Below are 19,930 nucleotides of genomic sequence, written 5' to 3' on the forward strand. Positions count from 1 at the left end.
AGATGTAGAAATAAATGAAAATGAGCTGATATCTGTTTCAACTGTTTCATGTGCAAGCTATTGTTGAATTTGAAACCAGATCATGGTTTTAATGTCAAATGCAAAGTCTTCATTCTAAGGTGAATCGTTATTGAAGCTTATTCTGGTGGTAGCGTCAGCTTTCACGGTTTTAGCCATTTCCACAAATCCACTTTTTTTTCTTGTCTCAATTTTTTTACAGCCAGATTTTACTGTTGCCAAATACAACCATCCCAAACCATACCATCAATTTAGGTATTCATCAAGATGAATCAATCAAGTAAGTAGTAGAAGTAGGTTACTAAGGGTCAGACAATGTTGTTACTAACTTTAAAATGTAAGCCAATCCTTATAAACGTCCTAAATTTAATACACCTTTTAAACCAGTGATGCAATCTCATTCATCAAGTTCATCAAGTTCATCAGTTAAAACTATAAATACAAATACAACACCGTCATCTACATCATCATTGTTAAGAGGGAGTGATATTGATAGATCGCCTTCTGAATCATCTTCAAGATCAATAATAATCCCCAGTTCACCACTTTCATTAAAGAATAAAAGTTCACGAGTTATTTATTCTAAAGAAGAGAGAGAATTGGATTTACAAATAAGGAATCAAATGAAAGAGAAAGATACATTAGTTAAAGCTGTTAGATATATCAAACAAGAGGAAGATAAGAAATTAACTGATTTGATTAATAAATGGAGAGATGTTTGCTTTAAAAGTTCAAACTATTTGTACAATCATTATTCCATCGAAATGATGAAATATGGTGGTAAGAGGCAGTTCAGACAGAATTATTTAGACAGGCAACTGAAGTTGAACCAGCCTTATGATGAACTAGATCATGATAATCATAATGATGACGACGATGAAGAAGATACTGGCAATGATGGTAAAAGAAAGAGACAAAGCTATCAAGATTATGATGAATACGAACCAACAAAGTATGACGAACACCCAATCAAAGATGATTATGTTGACGATGACGAGTTTACTATGAAAGATCTATACTATTATTTAAATAAGGATCATAAATTAGTATATGAAAGTTAAGGTTAGGTGCCTCACTAAAAGGGAAAAAAAACCGTTGAGTATTTCCCAATCGAGAAAATTAATTGATTACATATCACACAAACAAAATCCTCCACCACTGTTTTCATAGAAGAGATGAAAAAAAAATAATAAAAGTAAAACCAAAAATAGCGGCGCTACTAGTTGTGATATATCACATTTCTTCATATTCCATCATCAATAATCATCAAACAAGATCCCATCACCGATTTTAACGTGTTATATCATCGTAACTTATTTTCACCGTTTTCTCCCCTATTGTGTTTCATAACTTTCAACACTTTATTCACGTAATCTTTATGATTAAGCTATAGTTCTACTTTGTTTTCTTGTTTTGATAGATTTCCATTAGAAATATTAGAGTATTTCCAAAATGCCTCAAGTTATAAAAGAGGGTGGTATACTACAAGAGTTCGATAAGACGAAATTATTAGCTTTCCTTCAAGGATTATCATTTAATCTCGCAGCCAAATATTTGGAACTCGAAGAGATTGTTGATAAAATCGAACATAGCATACCTAGTGAAATTCAATTAAATGAGTTGTTCGAACTAGTTGGTGAAAGTTTAGCTGCCAAAGTTATCTATCATCCTGATTATTCATTAATAGCTGGAAGAGTTATCGCTTATAAATTACACAAACAGATCAATAGAAGCTTTAGTGATAATATCAAATATTTAAGAAGTCAACAAAGATACCCTTCATTAAAACGTCAAAATCGTGAATATTCATTAATCGCAAAACCAGTATACGATTTCATAATTGAAAATGAATCATTTTTAAACTCCTTAGTGGAACCATCTCGAGATTATGATTTAAGTTATTTTGGCCTTAAAACTTTAGAAAAATCATACTTATTAAATGTTAGTGGTCGCGTTTCCGAAACTCCTCAATTCATGTTTTTGAGAGTTGCCATTGGAATACATCAAGATAACCTCGATAATATCGTTGAAACTTATGAATTAATGTCTAATAAGTATTTTATCCATGCTTCTCCCACATTATTTAATGCTGGTACCGATTATAATTATTTATCATCATGTTTCCTTTTAGCAATGGAAGATGATTCCATTGATGGTATTTATAAAACTTTACATAAATCAGCATTGATTTCAAAGGCTTCAGGTGGTATTGGTTTACATGTTCACAATATTCGTGCCAGTGGTGCTGTGATCGGTAGTACCAACGGAACTTCAAGTGGTTTAGTACCTATGTTGAAAGTGTTCAATGATACTGCAAGATATGTTGATCAAGGTGGAAATAAAAGACCAGGTGCTTTTGCGATTTATCTCGAGCCTTGGCATAGTGATATTTTTGATGTCTTAGATTTAAGAAAGAATCACGGTAAAGAAGAAATGAGAGCCCGTGATTTATTTTATGGATTATGGATACCTGATTTGTTCATGAAGAGAGTTAAAGAAGATTTAGATTGGTCATTATTTTCACCAGATGAAGCTCCCGGATTAGCTGATTGTCATAGTGATGAATTTGTTGAATTATACGAAAGTTATGAAAAGCAAGGCATAGCTAGGAGAACAATTAAAGCTCAAAAGTTATGGCATGCTATCTTAGAATCTCAAACTGAAACTGGTGGTCCGTATATGCTATATAAGGATGCTTGTAATTCTAAATCAAACCAGAAGAATTTGGGTACCATTAAGTCCTCAAATTTATGTTGTGAAGTTGTTGAATATTCGTCTTCTGAAGAAACTGCAGTATGTAATTTAGGTTCACTTGCTTTACCATCCTTTATAAGAACTGTCAATACCGATGAAGATGAAGAAGTTTTACAATATGATTTTAAGAAATTACATTCTGTTGCTAAAGTCTTAACTAAGAATCTTAATAAAATCATCGATCTCACAAAATACCCAATTGTATCTTCAAGAATTTCGAATAAGAAACATAGACCAATTGCTTTAGGTGTTCAAGGATTGGCTGATTTGTTTCTTGAATTAAGATTACCATTTGAGTCCGAGGATGCTAAGAAGTTAAATGTTCAAATATTTGAAACTATTTATCATGCCGCTCTTGAAGCATCTATGGAATTAGCTATAAAAGATGGTCCTTACGAGACATTTGAAGGTTCTCCAGCTTCACAAGGATTACTTCAATTTGATTTATGGAACCATAAACCTTCAAATTTATATTGTGATTGGGACGTACTCAAACAAAAGATCAAAGTAAATGGTCTTCGGAATTCACTCTTGGTAGCACCAATGCCTACCGCGTCAACATCGCAAATCTTAGGATTTAATGAGTGTTTCGAACCATATACTTCCAACATATATAATAGAAGAGTATTATCAGGAGAATTTCAAATTGTAAATAAATACTTACTAAAGGATTTGATTGATTTAGGAATTTGGAATTCAGCAATTAGAAATAAAATCATTGTTGATAATGGATCTATACAACATATCCCTAATATTCCCCAAGATATAAAAGACTTGTATAAAACAGTTTGGGAAATATCTCAAAAGGTTATTGTTGATATGGCAGCTGATAGAGGTAAATTTATTGATCAATCTCAAAGTATGAATATTCATTTACAAAATCCAACCTTTGGAAAGTTAACCAGTTGTCACTTTTATTCATGGGAAAAAGGATTAAAAACTGGGATGTATTATTTAAGAACTCAAGCTGCTACTAGAGCTATCCAATTTACGGTTGACAGTGAAGAAGTGAATAAGATTTCCTTTGAATCTGTTGATCTCAAACCTTTACAAAGAAAGAAATATCAAGCTGTCTATGAGGTTGATTTACCTAAAATGAAATTAAGTGAATTAAACTTCTTACCAGAAAGTAAGAGATCAAAGCCCAACTATTATGCTACTCCAGATTCATTAACGAGATCTCCTATTTCATCTCAAGAAAGTAAAGATAATTCAATTGTTGATGATTTAGCTTATAATATTTATGATTCTACGCCTGTTGCTTGTGATCTCAAGTCAGATGATAGTATTTGCAACTCCTGTTCGGGTTAAGTACCCCAATACCCCAATACCCTCATTGTAATTAGCCATTAATATTCATAATAATATTATATATACCTGTACATAGAAAAGAGATTATAATATTTCTAATTAACGTGATAAGAGTTTTATTTAAATTTTCTATTAGCGTAGTTCTTAACTTGATCTAAACCTCCTTCTGTGATAAAGAATTTCTTCTTAGTTTTATCAGACCAAATTAAAACCCCGACTTCTGATGCATAATTTGATAATATTTCAAATTCTTGTTGTGTACTGAAATCTTTGAATAAATATCCATCGAAAGTTTGAATTCTATCTAATTCCAATTGCCAAAGTTTAATTTGATCCACAATATTAGGAGGCAAGATTTCCAACTTATGCTGTTGAACATTTGAATCACTCCCTTTAGATTGTGGTGCACCACCAGCAGTATTAATATTATGACTAGCATCGAATTCTATCTTTTTATCTAATTTCTCCTTAGCAAGCAATTGCATTTGTGGATGGGCATGAGTTTCTAAAAACTTGATTATTTGATCTGCTGTAATTCCATTATATAATGCTTTACGAATAGATTCTCTCGTTATTTGTCCACATACCATATTGGCAAATCTGGTTCTTAAATGTACGAAAAGATTTAATATAGCGATTTCCAATGGAGAATTACTGTATGAATATATTTTGAAGTTGGTCTCCACAATGATTGAACCTTGACTTGAAGATGGAGCTTCAGTAGGTTGTGGGTTATCATTTTCATCTGTAGTTTGTAATGTTTGTTCCAATGCCATGGATGGAGTTTTAAGAGCGGCTGAATCAGATGTTAAAGTAGTTGCAAGTCTTGTAGGATAAAACCTACCTGAACTATCCGATCTTTGATATACCAACCCATAATCACGTAAATCAGCCAACATACTAACTTGGGTAGCACTTAAACTTGATACCATATAACTCTTACCTAGTTCTAAGGAACCTAACATAAATAAGAAATTTAATACATCCACTGGATCCATATTTAATTCTTGAGTTAAATTTAAATATTGTAATAATAAAGTCCAAATTTGAACATTGACATCTTGTAATAAGAACTGGAATCCAGTATTGGTAATCTTTAGACTACTAGCGTGACCTTCCATTAAGCCACCCAGTCTTAACAATGATAAAACTGATTTTGATGGAGTAGCAGTAGACTCAGTCCCCACCATGAAATGCAAGATTGTTTCCCATTTCAGAGAAGCAAATGTATCCAAAAACGCTATATCTACTTTATGTTTATCCACTGCAACACATAAAGTACCAAATGCATTTGAATCTTGTGAACCGGTTAAACAATCACGAAAATTTTGTCGGAATGTTTTATTTAATTGTATATGATTTGCCAATTTATCATCTTCAATGAGATGTAATGACTTCAATCGTTTTAGTGATTCGTATTGTAGTTTCTTAGCTGATGGTTTACACCATCTATCCAAGTCTCGTAACGCCACGGACTGTTCATTAAATAACATTGACATTATATAAAACTTTGCCATAGGAGGTAATAATCGAAAGATAGATAGACATGTAGCAGGAGCTTCATATAATTTGGATTGAACATTTCGAGGTAGACCTTCTAGATACTCATTAACAGTAGCCTTGAACAAATTACCCGATGACATCCCCACCAACACGACAATTGGGATTTAAACTCTATAGATTGAATGATAATCAAATATACAGTTATATTACGTTTACAGAGATATTCCTCACTAAATTTTACCTACACTGATTTTGGATGGTAGTGCGGATTGACCAAATCAGTATTTGTATGCAAAAAAAAATTTGAGGGAGAAGAGCATTTTAGCTTTAAATTTTCAGGCAAGTTTAGTAATACAAAACAGTGATTATAGTAAAGATTTAATTTACTTCATCAATATAACAATTCTGCAAAATGGCTCCGAAGAGGAAGTTAGTGAAGCTTGAGGCTGAATCTGACGAAGCTTTTCAAGAATTGTTACAGCCAGAATATAAGGGTAAAAAGTTGACAGATGAGATCAATACAGCGGAAGACAAATGGAACTTATTACCAGCTTTCTTGAAAGTTAAAGGGTTAGTCAAACAACATTTGGATTCGTTCAATTATTTCGTCGATGTTGATTTGAAAAAGATTATAAATGCCAATGAATTGGTGCTATCAGATGTTGATCCCGAATTTTACTTGAAATATTTAGATATTAGAGTAGGACATAAATCATCATCAGGTCCAGAAGTTAGGGAAGTCATCATGCCACCTCATGAATGTCGTTTGCGTGATTTAACTTATTCAGCTCCAATCTATGTTGATGTGGAATATACCCGAGGTCGTAAGATCATTATGCATAAAGATTTAGAAATTGGAAGAATGCCAATTATGTTAAGATCAAATAAATGTATTCTTGATGGGATTGATGAAAAGAAAATGGCCAGATATGACGAATGTCCATTGGATCCAGGTGGTTATTTCGTGGTTAATGGTACTGAAAAAGTTATTTTAGTTCAAGAACAATTGTCCAAGAATAGAATTATCGTTGAAGCTGATGAAAAGAAGAATATCGTTCAAGCATCAGTAACATCTTCAACTCATGAACGTAAATCCAAAACTTATGTGATCACCAAGAATGATAAGATTTATTTAAAGCATAACTCTATCAGTGAAGATATTCCTATAGTCATTGTATTGAAAGCTGCCGGTATTACTTCTGATTTGGAAATTTTACAATTAGTTTGTGGTGCTGATCCTCAATATCAAGATCTTTTTGTGGTTAATTTTGAAGAAGCTGCCAAATTAGAAATCTTCACTCAACAACAAGCATTAAACTATGTCGGAAGAAGAGTCAAAACTATCAGAAGAGCAGGAGCTCCAAAATTATCTCAATTACAAGAAGGTATTGAAGCCATTGCCACTACAATCATTGCACATATAACAGTATCAGATTTACAATTCCGTGAAAAAGCATTATATATAGCCACCATGGCCAGACGTGTGGTCATGACTATGCACAACCCTAAAATGGTTGATGATAGAGATTATGTGGGTAATAAGAGATTAGAATTAGCTGGTCAATTGATGTCTTTATTATTTGAAGATTTATTTAAAAAGTTCAATTCAGATTTTAAGGCTAATATTGATAAAATTTTAAAGAAACCTAGTAGAACTTCAGAATTTGATGCATTATTATCAATTAACATTCATTCTAATAATATTACTCAAGGGTTAAATAGAGCCATTTCAACTGGTAATTGGTCCTTAAAACGTTTCAAGATGGAAAGAGCCGGTGTTACTCATGTTTTATCAAGATTGTCATATATTTCCGCATTAGGTATGATGACTCGTATTTCATCACAATTCGAAAAATCAAGAAAAGTTTCTGGTCCAAGAGCCTTACAACCTTCTCAATTTGGTATGTTATGTACTTCTGATACACCGGAAGGTGAAGCCTGTGGTTTAGTTAAAAATTTAGCATTAATGACTCATATTACTACTGATGATGAAGAAGCTCCAATTAAAAAGTTGTGTTACGTGCTAGGATGTGAAAATATCTTAGGAATTGATTCAGCTACTTTACATTCTGATGGTAACTTTGGTATATATCTTAATGGTACTTTAATTGGTACCAACAGATTCCCATCCAAATTCGTTTCTGATTTTCGTCGTTTAAGAAGAACAGGTAAAATTTCCGAATTCGTTTCCATCTACACCAATACTCATCAAACTGCCGTTCATATCGCCACTGATGGTGGTAGAATTTGTCGTCCATTAATTCTTGTTCAAAATAATCGTCCAAAAGTTAATGCTGAACATTTACGTAAACTTTTAAATGGCGAATGGGCATTTGATGATTTCTTAGCTCATGGATTAGTGGAATATTTAGATGTCAATGAAGAAAATGATTCTTTAATTGCTTTATATGAGGCAGACATGGAAGATACTGATTCAGCTTTCACTCATTTGGAAATTGAACCATTCACCGTGTTAGGTGCTGTTGCTGGTTTAATTCCATATCCTCATCATAATCAATCACCAAGAAATACTTATCAATGTGCTATGGGTAAGCAAGCTATTGGTGCTATAGCATATAATCAATTTAGAAGAATTGATACCTTATTATATTTCATGGTTTATCCACAACAACCAATGGTTAAGACCAAGACTATTGAATTAATTGATTATGATAAATTACCAGCTGGTCAAAATGCTACTGTGGCAGTTATGTCTTATTCAGGTTATGATATTGAAGATGCTTTAGTGTTAAACAAAGCATCAGTTGATAGAGGTTTTGGTAGATGTCAAGTTGTTCGTAAGAACACTATCCAATTAAAGAGATATCCAAATCATACTAAGGATGTTGTTTCTGGTATGAGAGTTGATGAAGATGGTCAACCAATTTTCGAACATCAAGCTTTAGGTCCAGATGGGTTAGGAGAAATCGGTGCTAGGGTTGTTAATAGTCAAGTTTATGTTAATAAGAGTGTTCCAACCAATGCTGGTGAATCAGTATTGGGTCATAATGAACAAACTCCAAGTATTGAAAGTCATAGAGAAACTCCAGCTTATTATAAGGGACCGGAACCATCATATGTTGATCAAGTTATGATGTCAGTTAGTGATAATGATCAAGCATTAATTAAAGTTCTTTTAAGACAAACTAGAAGACCAGAATTAGGAGATAAGTTTTCTTCAAGACATGGTCAAAAGGGGGTTTGTGGTATTATTGTTCAACAAGAAGATTTACCATTTAATGATGATGGTATTTCTCCTGATATTATTATGAACCCACATGGTTTCCCATCTCGTATGACGGTTGGAAAAATGATTGAATTAATCTCCGGTAAAGCTGGTGTATTGAATGGATCCTTAGAATATGGAACATGTTTTGGAGGATCTAAATTGGAAGATATGTCCAAGATATTAGTTGATAAGGGGTTCAGTTACTCTGGTAAAGATATGTTATATTCTGGTATTACAGGTGAATGTTTACAAGCATATATTTTCTTTGGTCCTATCTATTATCAAAAATTAAAACATATGGTTTTAGATAAGATGCATGCCAGAGCCAGAGGTCCAAGAGCTGTTTTAACCAGACAACCAACAGAAGGTAGATCAAGAGATGGTGGTTTGAGATTGGGAGAAATGGAAAGAGATTGTGTTATCGCATATGGTGCTTCCCAATTATTACTTGAAAGATTGATGATTTCATCTGATGCCTTTGAAGTTGATATTTGTAACAAATGTGGTTTAATGGGTTATCATTCATGGTGTACAACTTGTAAGAGTTCAGAAAATATTATCAGAATGACAATCCCATATGCTGCTAAATTATTATTCCAAGAATTGTTATCAATGAATATCGCTCCAAGATTGAAATTAGGAGACATCTTCTAAACAAGTGTATAGATTAATATTGTATATTAGGAATTAGGTAAGAAACTGGTAAATAACGAAATAATATATAAATGAAAATTCCAGTTATTAACAAATACGGTTACAATTATGAAACCGGTATGGAACACACTTCCTGTATTTGGTTGCAAAGTAAACCACAATTACAGGCGACATTTATTGTCGTGTCGCACGACATTCCCGATTCATTGTTTAATTTTTTTTTTTTACACTAAAGCCTCACGAGAGCTGTTTATCAGAAGATTTTTAATGATCTTAAAAAAGCTTAAATAAGTCTCCACGATTTCAAGTTAAAAAAGTTAGTTTTCATATTACTTCCACAACTATCATTTCATATCATTCCATATCATAACATCTATGGATAGTACAGCATGAGTCCGTACAATTCTACTCGTCCTGTGCCCCGAAGCACGAGACTGGTCCTAAGATCAAAGTTTCTTGTTTTGTGTTTGTTGCTTGTGGTTGTATTGATGATGATGGATAATAATCAATCGAGTCAGTTGGATTTGGAAGATGCTTTGTATTTGACTAAGAATTCGATTAAAGAGTTCAGAGATCAATATTTACCCACTTGGCAACGTGATAATAATGTTAATACTAATAGTTCCTTATCGTTATTTGAAATTGATTATCCTCTTAATAGTGTGATGAATTCTTTCTTTCCTATCGATACATTAATCAGTTATAATACAACCATACCAAATGATGATTCAGGAAATATTACTGTCAATGAGTTAGTGGGGAGATATGCTTCATTTAGTCCTGTCTTGAGTACTGGTCTTGAAAGCAAGTATGTCATTTTCCCTAATAATGCCTGCGAAAAGAAGGATTATTCCAACGATAAAGAGTTCAAGAAGTACTTTAATAAAACGTTGGTTGTTTTAAGAGGTGATTGTACTTTTGTCGATAAAGTTTCTAATTTACTTGAATCAGGCTTAAATCCTACTAGTATCATCGTTGGTAATGATGAGCCTTATCGTGGCTTAATTACGATGTTTTCAGGTAGTTTCAATCAAGATGGTTCTTTAGATGTTCCCATATTATTCATCACCAATGAAGATTATAAAACTTTAAAAGAAATCGAATCAGAAGAATTAACCATCACTATAAGTACACTTTCAATAGGAAGTTGGGTTAATATTCTTGTATCAATGGTATTATCACCACCATTATTAATTCTTTTCTTTTATTCTGTGGTGGTATGTGGTCAAAGATTTAGAAGAAGACAAGCCGATATACGGAATGCAAAGCTTGTGAAGAAATTACCGGTTTATATTTTTAACAAGGATCATTTAATTCATGTTAAGTATTTCATGAATTATTTAAAAATAACTGGTCAAACTTCAGTATTAGCTAAAGATTATGAAAGTACTCTTCCTGAATCACCTAAGAATTCCCCTTCATCATCAACTGCATCATTAAGTAAGATAGTGGTTAATGGTATAGATATCAGATCTTCATCAGGTTCATTGCATGTATTATGTGCTCCAAATAACTTTTATCCTGCTTATAAATGTTCGATTTGTTTGGATAAGTATATTCCCTTGAAATCAAGAGTATTAGTATTAGATTGCAAACACTTTTATCATGAGAAATGTTTATCTAATTGGTTAATCAACTTCAAGAGAACATGTCCATTATGTAATACTATCATCAATCATCTGAATGATCCTTATTTACTTGCTGGTCAAAACAATTCAGGATCCGATTATGGTAGTATGGATGATACTGATCTTGAAGCTGCTCGTAATCTTGTGGAAGATATTCCATATGTCACAGATTCATATTCTCAAATTGAAAGTGATGAAGATGATCGACTTTATCATGATTATAATGTGGCAGGTACTTCAAGTTCAATTATGGAAAGTACCTTAAATACAGGATCTTCCTTATTAGGAGGTCCATTATTAAGACCAGTAACTCCTCCACCTCATGATTTAAATCTACTGAAAACACCCATGACTCCAACAGATTCTCATACTTCAGCATCTTTTGTAACTGCTAATACAAATCTTGAATCCCCCAAAATAAGAGGAGGATCGGGATTAAATTCACCAATTAAGTATGTCTATGCTAGACCTCTGCAAATATTAAGTCAATTTTCATCAATATCAAATCAAAATCAAACGCGTTCAGTTAGTGAATTCAGTAATAGTGTTGATTCAATGGATTGGGAAACTCCGGGAGGAAACGCGATCCGTTCCCCACCTATAAATGAAAATGATGAGACCATAACTTCTAATTATAATGGAAGTTCGTCAACAATCGATCAATCTAACGAAGAAGACGATCAAGATGAGTCTCAAACTATAAATGACTCCGATAATTGAATCAATACAATGCAACAATTGTTTTACTATTCTATTACTTACTTCTACATCATCATTCTTTTCTTACTACATTTTCACTTCTTGTTTTTGGCATAATTATAAAGTTATTATATCCTTGGTATTGTTTTTATTTCATTTCCTCCCTTCTTGTTCTCTTCATTAGTTGATTTATATTTTGTATAATTACATAGTTTCAAAATGCATTTCAGTTGAGGTTTAATTATAAAATCTATTTGCAATCATCCCGGTACTTTTCTCCCGGTACTTCCAGGACTAAATTTGATACTGCACCCCACAGTAAAAAAGAAAAAATCAGGCACGTGACCAGTTTTTGGGTTTACAAGTCAAACTATACACAATAAAGAAATAAAATTCTCATTATATAATAGTTAAAAGTTAAACCATCCCTCCGAGACAGGCCTTGTTTTGGATACAAAAACCTATTCATCTTCTTCCCTTTACTTTCATTACTTTGGCAGTTGACAAGTACTTTGAAAAGCTCCGAAACGGTAGCATCTTATTTACATAATTATTTCATTCCTTACTTAAAGTACAGTTTTCTACGTTGAAATCATGGATTCCGATTCAAGTCAAACGAATAATAATTCAGGAGCTAAACGGGACGACATACCGTTAGATTCAAGTGAAGATGGTGATAATAATAATACGAAATTGAGTCATAGTGTTTCTGAAGAGCCCGGAACTAATAATAATGGTAAGGCTAGGAAACGGAAAAAGAAAGTGGAAATCGCTTGTGTTTATTGTCGTAGATCTCATATGATTTGTGATGATTCTAGACCTTGTCAAAGATGTATAAAGAGAGGCATTGGTCATTTATGTTATGATGAACCATCTAATTTAAGACAACGAAAGAAAGCTGCCTCATTAAGACGATCAACTAGTGATACATCTGGAGCTGTAACACCAGTACTGCTGAGTCCATTTGCTCAATCTCCATTACCTGTCCCACCACTTAGCAATACTCAAAGTACTTCTATTGCATTACCAACCAATTCAGAAGTAGCCACTATTCAAAATCAAAATCAGATTCAACAACAACAACAACTCCCTCCACCACAATCCATTGGCCCAATCAAAAACCTAAGTAGTTCAGTCTTGGCACAAACCTTACCTTATAATCAAGAACCTTTTTTCTATTCAGAGCACGCAGGTAGTGAATTTAGTTCTTTAAATGATTTCTTATCCATGATTGATGATCCTGAACTTGTAAATGGTGCCTTAAATGATGATCCAACTGCAAATGATCCTATGCTTAATTTCAATGTGGGTGGAACAAATGTCAATACTACAAATCCAAATTCTGAAAATTTCACGGCTCCTGTAAATACAAACAATAATAGTGCAACCAATCTTAACAATATTCTTGCATTCTCACCCAATTCAAACCTATTTCCAGCAACATTTCCTAACGAAAATGATAATTCCAATCAACAACAGCAACAACAACTTCAACAATTGCAACAACAGCAGCAACAACAACAACAACAACAGCAACAGCAGCAGCAGCAGCAACAACAGCAGCAGCAACAACAGCAACAGCAGCAGCAGCAGCAGCAGCAGCAACAACAACAACAACAACAGCAAATTCTGCAACAACAGCAAAATCAGTTACAACCACTTCCCAAATCTAAGGCTGATTTCGTCAGACCAGCTTCTGGTAGTATTACTCCAGTTGAAAAGAACGGTAATAATAATCATCAACCAGTAATATCAGATTCAGCTAGAGATAAATTCTTCTTAACCGCTGCTGATCCAACTACAGAAATCTCCCCTGAAGAAAGATTGAAACAAGTCATCAAAGCTAAATTAGAGGCTGGTTTACTTCAACCTTATAACTATGCTAAGGGGTATGCAAGATTACAAAACTATATGGATAATTATATGAATTTATCAAGTCGTCAAAGAATTCTTAAACCATTATCTATTTTCCGTCCTGCTTTCAGAGCCATAGCGAGAACTTTAAAAGATGTTGATTTAGTGTTAGTTGAAGAAAGTTTTGAAAGAATGCTTCTTGATTATGATAGAGTGTTTACTTCTATGGCTATCCCAGCTTGTCTTTGGAGACGTACTGGAGAAATTTATCGTGGTAATAAAGAATTCGCTTCGTTAGTAGGAGTCATGACTGATGATCTTAAAGATGGGAAACTTGCCATTTACGAATTAATGAGTGAAGAAAGTGCTGTTAATTTTTGGGAAAAGTATGGTGCCATTGCATTCGATAAAGGCCAAAAGGCAGTGTTAACCAGTTGTAATTTAAGAACTAAAGATGGTATCAAAAGAAAAAGTTGTTGTTTTAGTTTCACCATTAGAAGAGATAGATATAATATTCCAAGTTGTATTGTTGGAAATTTTATTCCTATAGATCCATAAGTGATACACAACTGCATTGTACAATTAAAACAAAAAAAATTAAAACTTTATGTATTATACATGTATCTATATAACTAATATATGTTCAGGTTACTATTTATTTAATCAGATTCTTCACCTTCATCTTCTTCTTGTTCAGAATCAATCATATCAATATCTTGATCTTCAGCATCTTCATCTTGTTCTTGTTTCTTTTGTTCAGCTTTTTGTTGTTCTTCAGCAGCTAAAGATTCTCTAATGACTCTTAATTTTTCTTCCTTTATTTGTCTATGAACAACATTATATTGACCAAGAGGAGTCTTTTCCCATGCAAAATCATTTAAGAAAAGTTGAACTTCATGTTTATTAGAAGGACCATATTCAACATTTGATCTCTTGGAGATGATGAAAGTAGCATTAGCATTCAATTTTTCTATCAATTGAGTTAATTGTTTATTGAATCTTCCGTTCTTTGATTTCTTAACAAATCTACGTAATGATAAAATAGCTGGAGTAGCTAATTCTGGGAATGCAATACTCTTACAATATAATCCAAAGAAATCACCAGTTAACTCTATGAATTGTTCACAAATACCTTCTTGGAAAACTCTGGTACCAAGATAAGCTTGATTGACTTTAATATTATGTTCGAAATCAACAGCAGCTAAACTTGAACCCTTTGGTGGTTTAGTTATAGTAGTTGAAGTTAAAATTTCGGAAATTAATGGGAAGATTGGAATGAAAACTCCAGTTGATTGAGAAATTCTCATTAATGACCTTATAAGATAAAATCTTAATGGGAAGAATTGAGCAGTTGGAATTAATCTAATAGCACCTAAAGTTACTTGAACTAATGGATAGATTAACTTTCTTAATGGAGATTCTTTTGATTTATGTTTTAATTCTTGTTCTGGATTACAATGTTGAGCAACAACTCTTGACCAGAAATCTAATGAATGACAATATTGCCAGTTATAAATGGTTTTAAAACCTTCTTTAGCATTTGAAGTGGCATTAATACTGTTACGTAAATGAATAGCCAATTGTCTAACATATTCAAAACCAACTTGATAAGATAAAGTTTCATCAACACCATAAAGTTCAGAAGCTGAGTTCTTACAGAAATTAATTTGAGACATGGTATGGATATTAGTCTTACGACAGTTTTGAAGGAAAGCAGTATAGGAAGATTTAAGAACAGTTTCTAATACTGATTTTGGAAATTCCCTTGAAACGTTATTTAAGAAAGCAAAGGTAGCAATTTGTGTGTCGATTTCAGTGGTGATTGACCAAACCTCAACTACAGCACCAATGATTTGTTTCAATAATCTTCTGTGAGATAAATAGTATGGGAATAATTCTTGAATAGAAGCTAAGACTAAAGCAGCAGTTTCAGTATTAGTGATGTCTTTTAATAAAGTAAGGAAAGAAGCAGCGTGTGATTTCAAAATAGTAGAAACTTGAGTAACATTTGGATTCTTTTGAGGAATAGTTCTAACTCCTTGTGGAGTCACTTTATATTTGATTAATTTTTGAATAGCTACTGGAAGTTTCTTCAATACTAAAAGCATTAAATCACCAAAAGCTTTTGGATCAGTGACTGAATACTTATAATCACCATCATCAGAATTGTTGATGTTGACAGCGGCTTTGAAAGCAATCGTGATATTTCTGAGAAGTTTGGTAGATGGTTTTTCTAAAGCTTCATTCCATTTTTGAACTAATTCTAATGTTATTTCAATCTTTTTAACTTCTTCTGGAGTCTTATCAGCTTTAGATTTTTTAACTTTGACTTCATCTTCTTCATCATCATCTTCAACTTCTTCACCATCATCTTCGTCTTCATCATCACTGATGGCATCTAATGGATTGACACCTTCGAAATCTAATAAATCAGTATCGTTATCCTTCAAGTATTTATAAAATTCAGGATCGTTATCTTCTAATTGTTTCAAGTTTTCTTTCATGGCTTCTTCATCTTCTTCTTCAGATGATTCATCATCGTCTTCTTCTTCAGCTACAACTTGCTTCTTATTATTTTTCTTTTCCTTTGGAACTTCAAATCCACCTTCAAAGAAATCATCTACTGACATATCTTCGAACACTTCCTTGGCCTTTCCATTTTTACGGACTGGTCCTGATGGTACTTCTTCTCCATCTTCAGTCTTGGCTGGTTTCTTCTTTCTGAGGTCAAACTTCTTCTTCTTTTTTTGAATCTCTTTACGATTTTCAATCGTATGTTTCAAGTGCTTGTTTTGAAACTTCTTGGTTTGTTTAGAAGTCTTACCCATGATTGTCTTGTTGTATCAAATCAATATATAGTTTATCACTATAACTGCTTTTTAATTTTTTTATACTTAGCGATGAGTGAAAAAAAAAAGTCGTGAAGACCATCTATTTTTTTTTTTAATTTTGTGTCACTTCCTCAAAAGAGGTATATACCAAAATGAGAAATTCAAATTGCAAAACTTATAAACTACACTAAAGCTATGTTCTGTTACTTTATGATAAATAAATACTATAATTACATTGTTTTGTCTATATAAAATCCACAAATTTACCAGAAAAGGCATCTTTTAACCAATGTAAGAGCTTGTCGTATACTACCGATTGTGCATTATGATAATAAATACCATGATCACTATCAGGGAAGAAATGAACATCATAATTCTCGACGAGATTCATGTTCAATTTATCCAATAACCATAACAGATTTTGAATATGCACATTATCATCAGCTGTACCATGCATGAGTAAGAATCTCTTTAATTTTTGTAATGAACTAATATTGTTGATTCTGGAATATAATTGATAATTTTCATTATCAATTGGTTCATTCATATACCTTTCAGTATAAATAGAGTCATAGAATAACCAGTTAGTGACAGGTGCAACTGCCATTCCATATTTAAATACAGATCCAGCATCAAATTCAAGTGTCTTCAATGTAGTGAAACCTCCATATGACCAACCCCAAAGTGCAACTTTTTCTTTATCAACAAAATGACTATTCACTTTAATATAATCAGATACAAAGGTAGTTATATCTCTTGGTTCCCAATATCCAATCATATCTTTAGCAAAAGCTCTGAATTTCCAACCTTGACCACCTGTCCCTCTTGGATCCACAATTAAGACAATTGCATCTAATGTAGCACTAACCACATGTTGAAAATCAATATCAAATCCTTTTTCAACTGTTTGTGATCCAGGTCCACCATAAGCATGAACTAAAATTGGGTACTTGCCACTTCTTTCAGGATTAAAATTAGGAGGAAGAATCTCTATAACGTTGATATTTATTGGTGAATTATCATCATATTTGCCAATTTGGATAGTCTTATAAATCTTGGTAGGCAAATTCACCTTATTTAAATGATTGGAAGTTACTGAAAAGTGATTGATAATTGGCTCACTCTTGATGACGGCATCAATATTTGAATCAACAGATTCATCTTTTAATATATCATGAATCTTACCCATGTTAACTAATCTTTGCCAAGGTTGTAAAGGACCCTTGTAGTATAAGTTCAAATATTGACCATCCTCACTAAAACTGACATCATAACTACCATCTTCATCATGATTGGTTATGGAGATTAATTTATAATCAGCATTAGCCATATCAATAGCCAGTAAATGGGCATCCATTGAACTCTTGATAGTTGATAAGAAATAAACATAATTTTCTTGTTTATCATACACAACTGGTGATGCAGGAAGAACATCCCAATTATCATTGTTCACCAACACTTTCGAATATTCCTTACTTGAAGCAGAATCAAATAATGCTAATGTAGTTCTACCATTAACCACTACTTTATCAATGTACTTATTTTCATTACCATCGCCGTTATTTATAATTGCAATTGGATACTGTTTTTCAACCCAACCATTGTAAGCATCAGCCACATTAATAGAATTAACTTCGATAATTTCATTTGATTTATGAACTTGTAATAATTTCTTGGTAAGGATAGTACTTGTTCTATCAGTTTGTTTCATTAAAAAGTTTTCATTATCAACCCATACAGCATCATATAATATAAAATCTTCACCCACATTCTTATTATTATTCGTAAGTTTTACCGATAATTTTTCTGATATAGTGTATTTATAAAGTGAAACTATAGGATTGGCAGTTCCAGGTTTTGGATACTTGATTGATGTCTTTATAGGGTATTGATTGACTCCTTCATACATATGTTCATCCAGTTCTTTATATTGGGTTCCAACTTCAACTCGATCTTTCACATAATAATCCAATTCATATGATTCCACATAAGTATCATTCAAAGATGCGAATATTAAATGACTTTCATCAGGAGACCACCAGAAAAGCTTATCAGTAGCAAATACTTCTTCTTCATAAACCCAATCTGACTTACCGTTGAAAATGTTTGGAGAACCAGTGTTGGTGATTTGTGTAGTCTCCATATTATTGTTAAGATCAATAAGATATAAATCATGATCAAATCCATATACAATATAATCCCCCTTTGGAGAAAATTGAGCAAAATGCAATTTATCCAATACTTCTTCCTTAAGTATATTATTAGGATCTTTTAATTTCTTTTCATTTTTAGGTGGTTGGATAGGAGTGAATTCTCCTGTCATAGGGTTAAGTAACCAATATAATGCAAATGACAGATGTCTCCATTGAGTAACTTTGTCTGAAGTAACCATATGATAATTGTTATTCAATTGTTCAATGGAATGACCTGGGTTTATTATAAAATCTTCAATTTCAAAGAAATCATTTCTATAGGCGAATTTGTTATCATCAATCACTGTTTCTGAATAATCAGTATCCAATTGCTTTATCACAAAAGTACTCGATGGACCTCTGGAAAGGTAATAACCACCACCTGGATGACTTTGAGGATATTGATTTATATTAAGCCATCTTACATCTGTTCTATATGCATAATAATTACCATTTCTATATTTATCCATAGTCACGTTTGAAAAATTTGGATCATATGCATTTAACGTGATATTTTGACCACTAACTTGAACATTGGTATGACCTTTCAAATCACCAATGATCTGGGTTACTGTATGTCTCAGATATACTATGATTCCTATTATCCAAAGCAACAATACCATACTTCCAAATACTGCAAATATTCTTTTCGCTAGTATATCAGTACCATTATATTTTTGTAGTACTGCTTGGAATACAGGGTTATTATTGAAATCATCAACTTCTTCATCATGTTTCATGGCATATGTTCCTATGTCATTGAATATCTTGGATGATTGTGAGTCTGTTGAATCTCGTGAACTATCATTAAAGTTATCTTCATCTTCTTCATCATAGTTGGTACTATATACATTTTCTTCAGATCCATTATTGGGGCTCGGAGTACTGATTGATCCTGATTGTGACGATGATTGATTTTCAGCCTGATTTACCATCTCATATTCATTAGTTGACTGACTTTCAGCCTGACTTTTGAATAGTCCCTTAAACATTATAGTGTGTGTATGTCTCGCCGTGCCGAAATATGTATAATTGAAAAGCTAACCGACACCCGTTTCCATTCACCACAAGAAAGAAAGCTCTACGAAACTATTTTGAAACTATCAATTGTATCTGAGGAATAATTAGGAATTATATATCTATAATTATACGAATCGAATGATGATGATGATGTAAGATCAGATCCCAATGTTTCAGAGTATACAGGCTGTGATACACGAGTATTTTATTTTTTGCGACCTTTTTACAGGTTATCTG

At 32.7% G+C, this 19,930-nt stretch overlaps 7 protein-coding genes across 7 annotated transcripts; 4 read left to right on the forward strand and 3 right to left on the reverse strand. All coding sequences in view use genetic code 12, as the record gives it.

Annotated features, from left to right (window-relative positions):
* Positions 1–641: 641 nt before the first annotated feature.
* Positions 642–1,079, forward strand: DFJ63DRAFT_315842 (uncharacterized protein; the record flags this gene model as incomplete). Its single annotated transcript, XM_064906625.1, has 1 exon — positions 642–1,079. One exon carries the CDS (start codon positions 642–644, stop codon positions 1,077–1,079), a length of 438 nt encoding a protein of 145 aa, XP_064759342.1.
* A 195-nt stretch (positions 1,080–1,274) lies between these two features.
* RNR3 (Rnr3p) lies at positions 1,275–4,141 on the forward strand. The gene has a single exon (XM_064904506.1). It carries the CDS (start codon positions 1,471–1,473, stop codon positions 4,081–4,083), a length of 2,613 nt encoding a protein of 870 aa, XP_064759343.1. The 5' UTR covers positions 1,275–1,470; the 3' UTR covers positions 4,084–4,141.
* Positions 4,142–4,147: 6 nt separating this feature from the next.
* On the reverse strand, positions 4,148–5,818 carry DFJ63DRAFT_326436 (TFIIH/NER complex subunit). Its single transcript, XM_064907613.1, has one exon. It carries the CDS (start codon positions 5,724–5,726, stop codon positions 4,200–4,202), a length of 1,527 nt encoding a protein of 508 aa, XP_064759344.1. The 5' UTR covers positions 5,727–5,818; the 3' UTR covers positions 4,148–4,199.
* Positions 5,819–5,820: 2 nt separating this feature from the next.
* DFJ63DRAFT_321243 (DNA-directed RNA polymerase III core subunit) lies at positions 5,821–9,477 on the forward strand. Its single transcript, XM_064907310.1, has one exon. It carries the CDS (start codon positions 5,999–6,001, stop codon positions 9,467–9,469), a length of 3,471 nt encoding a protein of 1,156 aa, XP_064759345.1. The 5' UTR covers positions 5,821–5,998; the 3' UTR covers positions 9,470–9,477.
* A 381-nt stretch (positions 9,478–9,858) lies between these two features.
* DFJ63DRAFT_291231 (uncharacterized protein) lies at positions 9,859–11,817 on the forward strand (the record flags this gene model as incomplete). Its single annotated transcript, XM_064905381.1, has 1 exon — positions 9,859–11,817. The coding sequence occupies one exon, from the start codon at positions 9,859–9,861 to the stop codon at positions 11,815–11,817; it is 1,959 nt and encodes a 652-aa protein (XP_064759346.1).
* A 2,441-nt stretch (positions 11,818–14,258) lies between these two features.
* NOC2 (mRNA-binding ribosome synthesis protein) lies at positions 14,259–16,601 on the reverse strand. The gene has a single exon (XM_064904505.1). It carries the CDS (start codon positions 16,476–16,478, stop codon positions 14,310–14,312), a length of 2,169 nt encoding a protein of 722 aa, XP_064759347.1. The 5' UTR covers positions 16,479–16,601; the 3' UTR covers positions 14,259–14,309.
* STE13 (Ste13p) lies at positions 16,511–19,908 on the reverse strand. The gene has a single exon (XM_064904507.1). The coding sequence runs from the start codon at positions 19,663–19,665 to the stop codon at positions 16,726–16,728; it is 2,940 nt and encodes a 979-aa protein (XP_064759348.1). The 5' UTR covers positions 19,666–19,908; the 3' UTR covers positions 16,511–16,725.
* Positions 19,909–19,930: the final 22 nt, after the last annotated feature.

Source organism: Scheffersomyces coipomensis, assembly GCF_036884675.1.
Source record: "Scheffersomyces coipomensis strain NRRL Y-17651 chromosome Unknown DFJ63scaffold_9, whole genome shotgun sequence".
NCBI lineage: Eukaryota > Fungi > Ascomycota > Pichiomycetes > Serinales > Debaryomycetaceae > Scheffersomyces > Scheffersomyces coipomensis.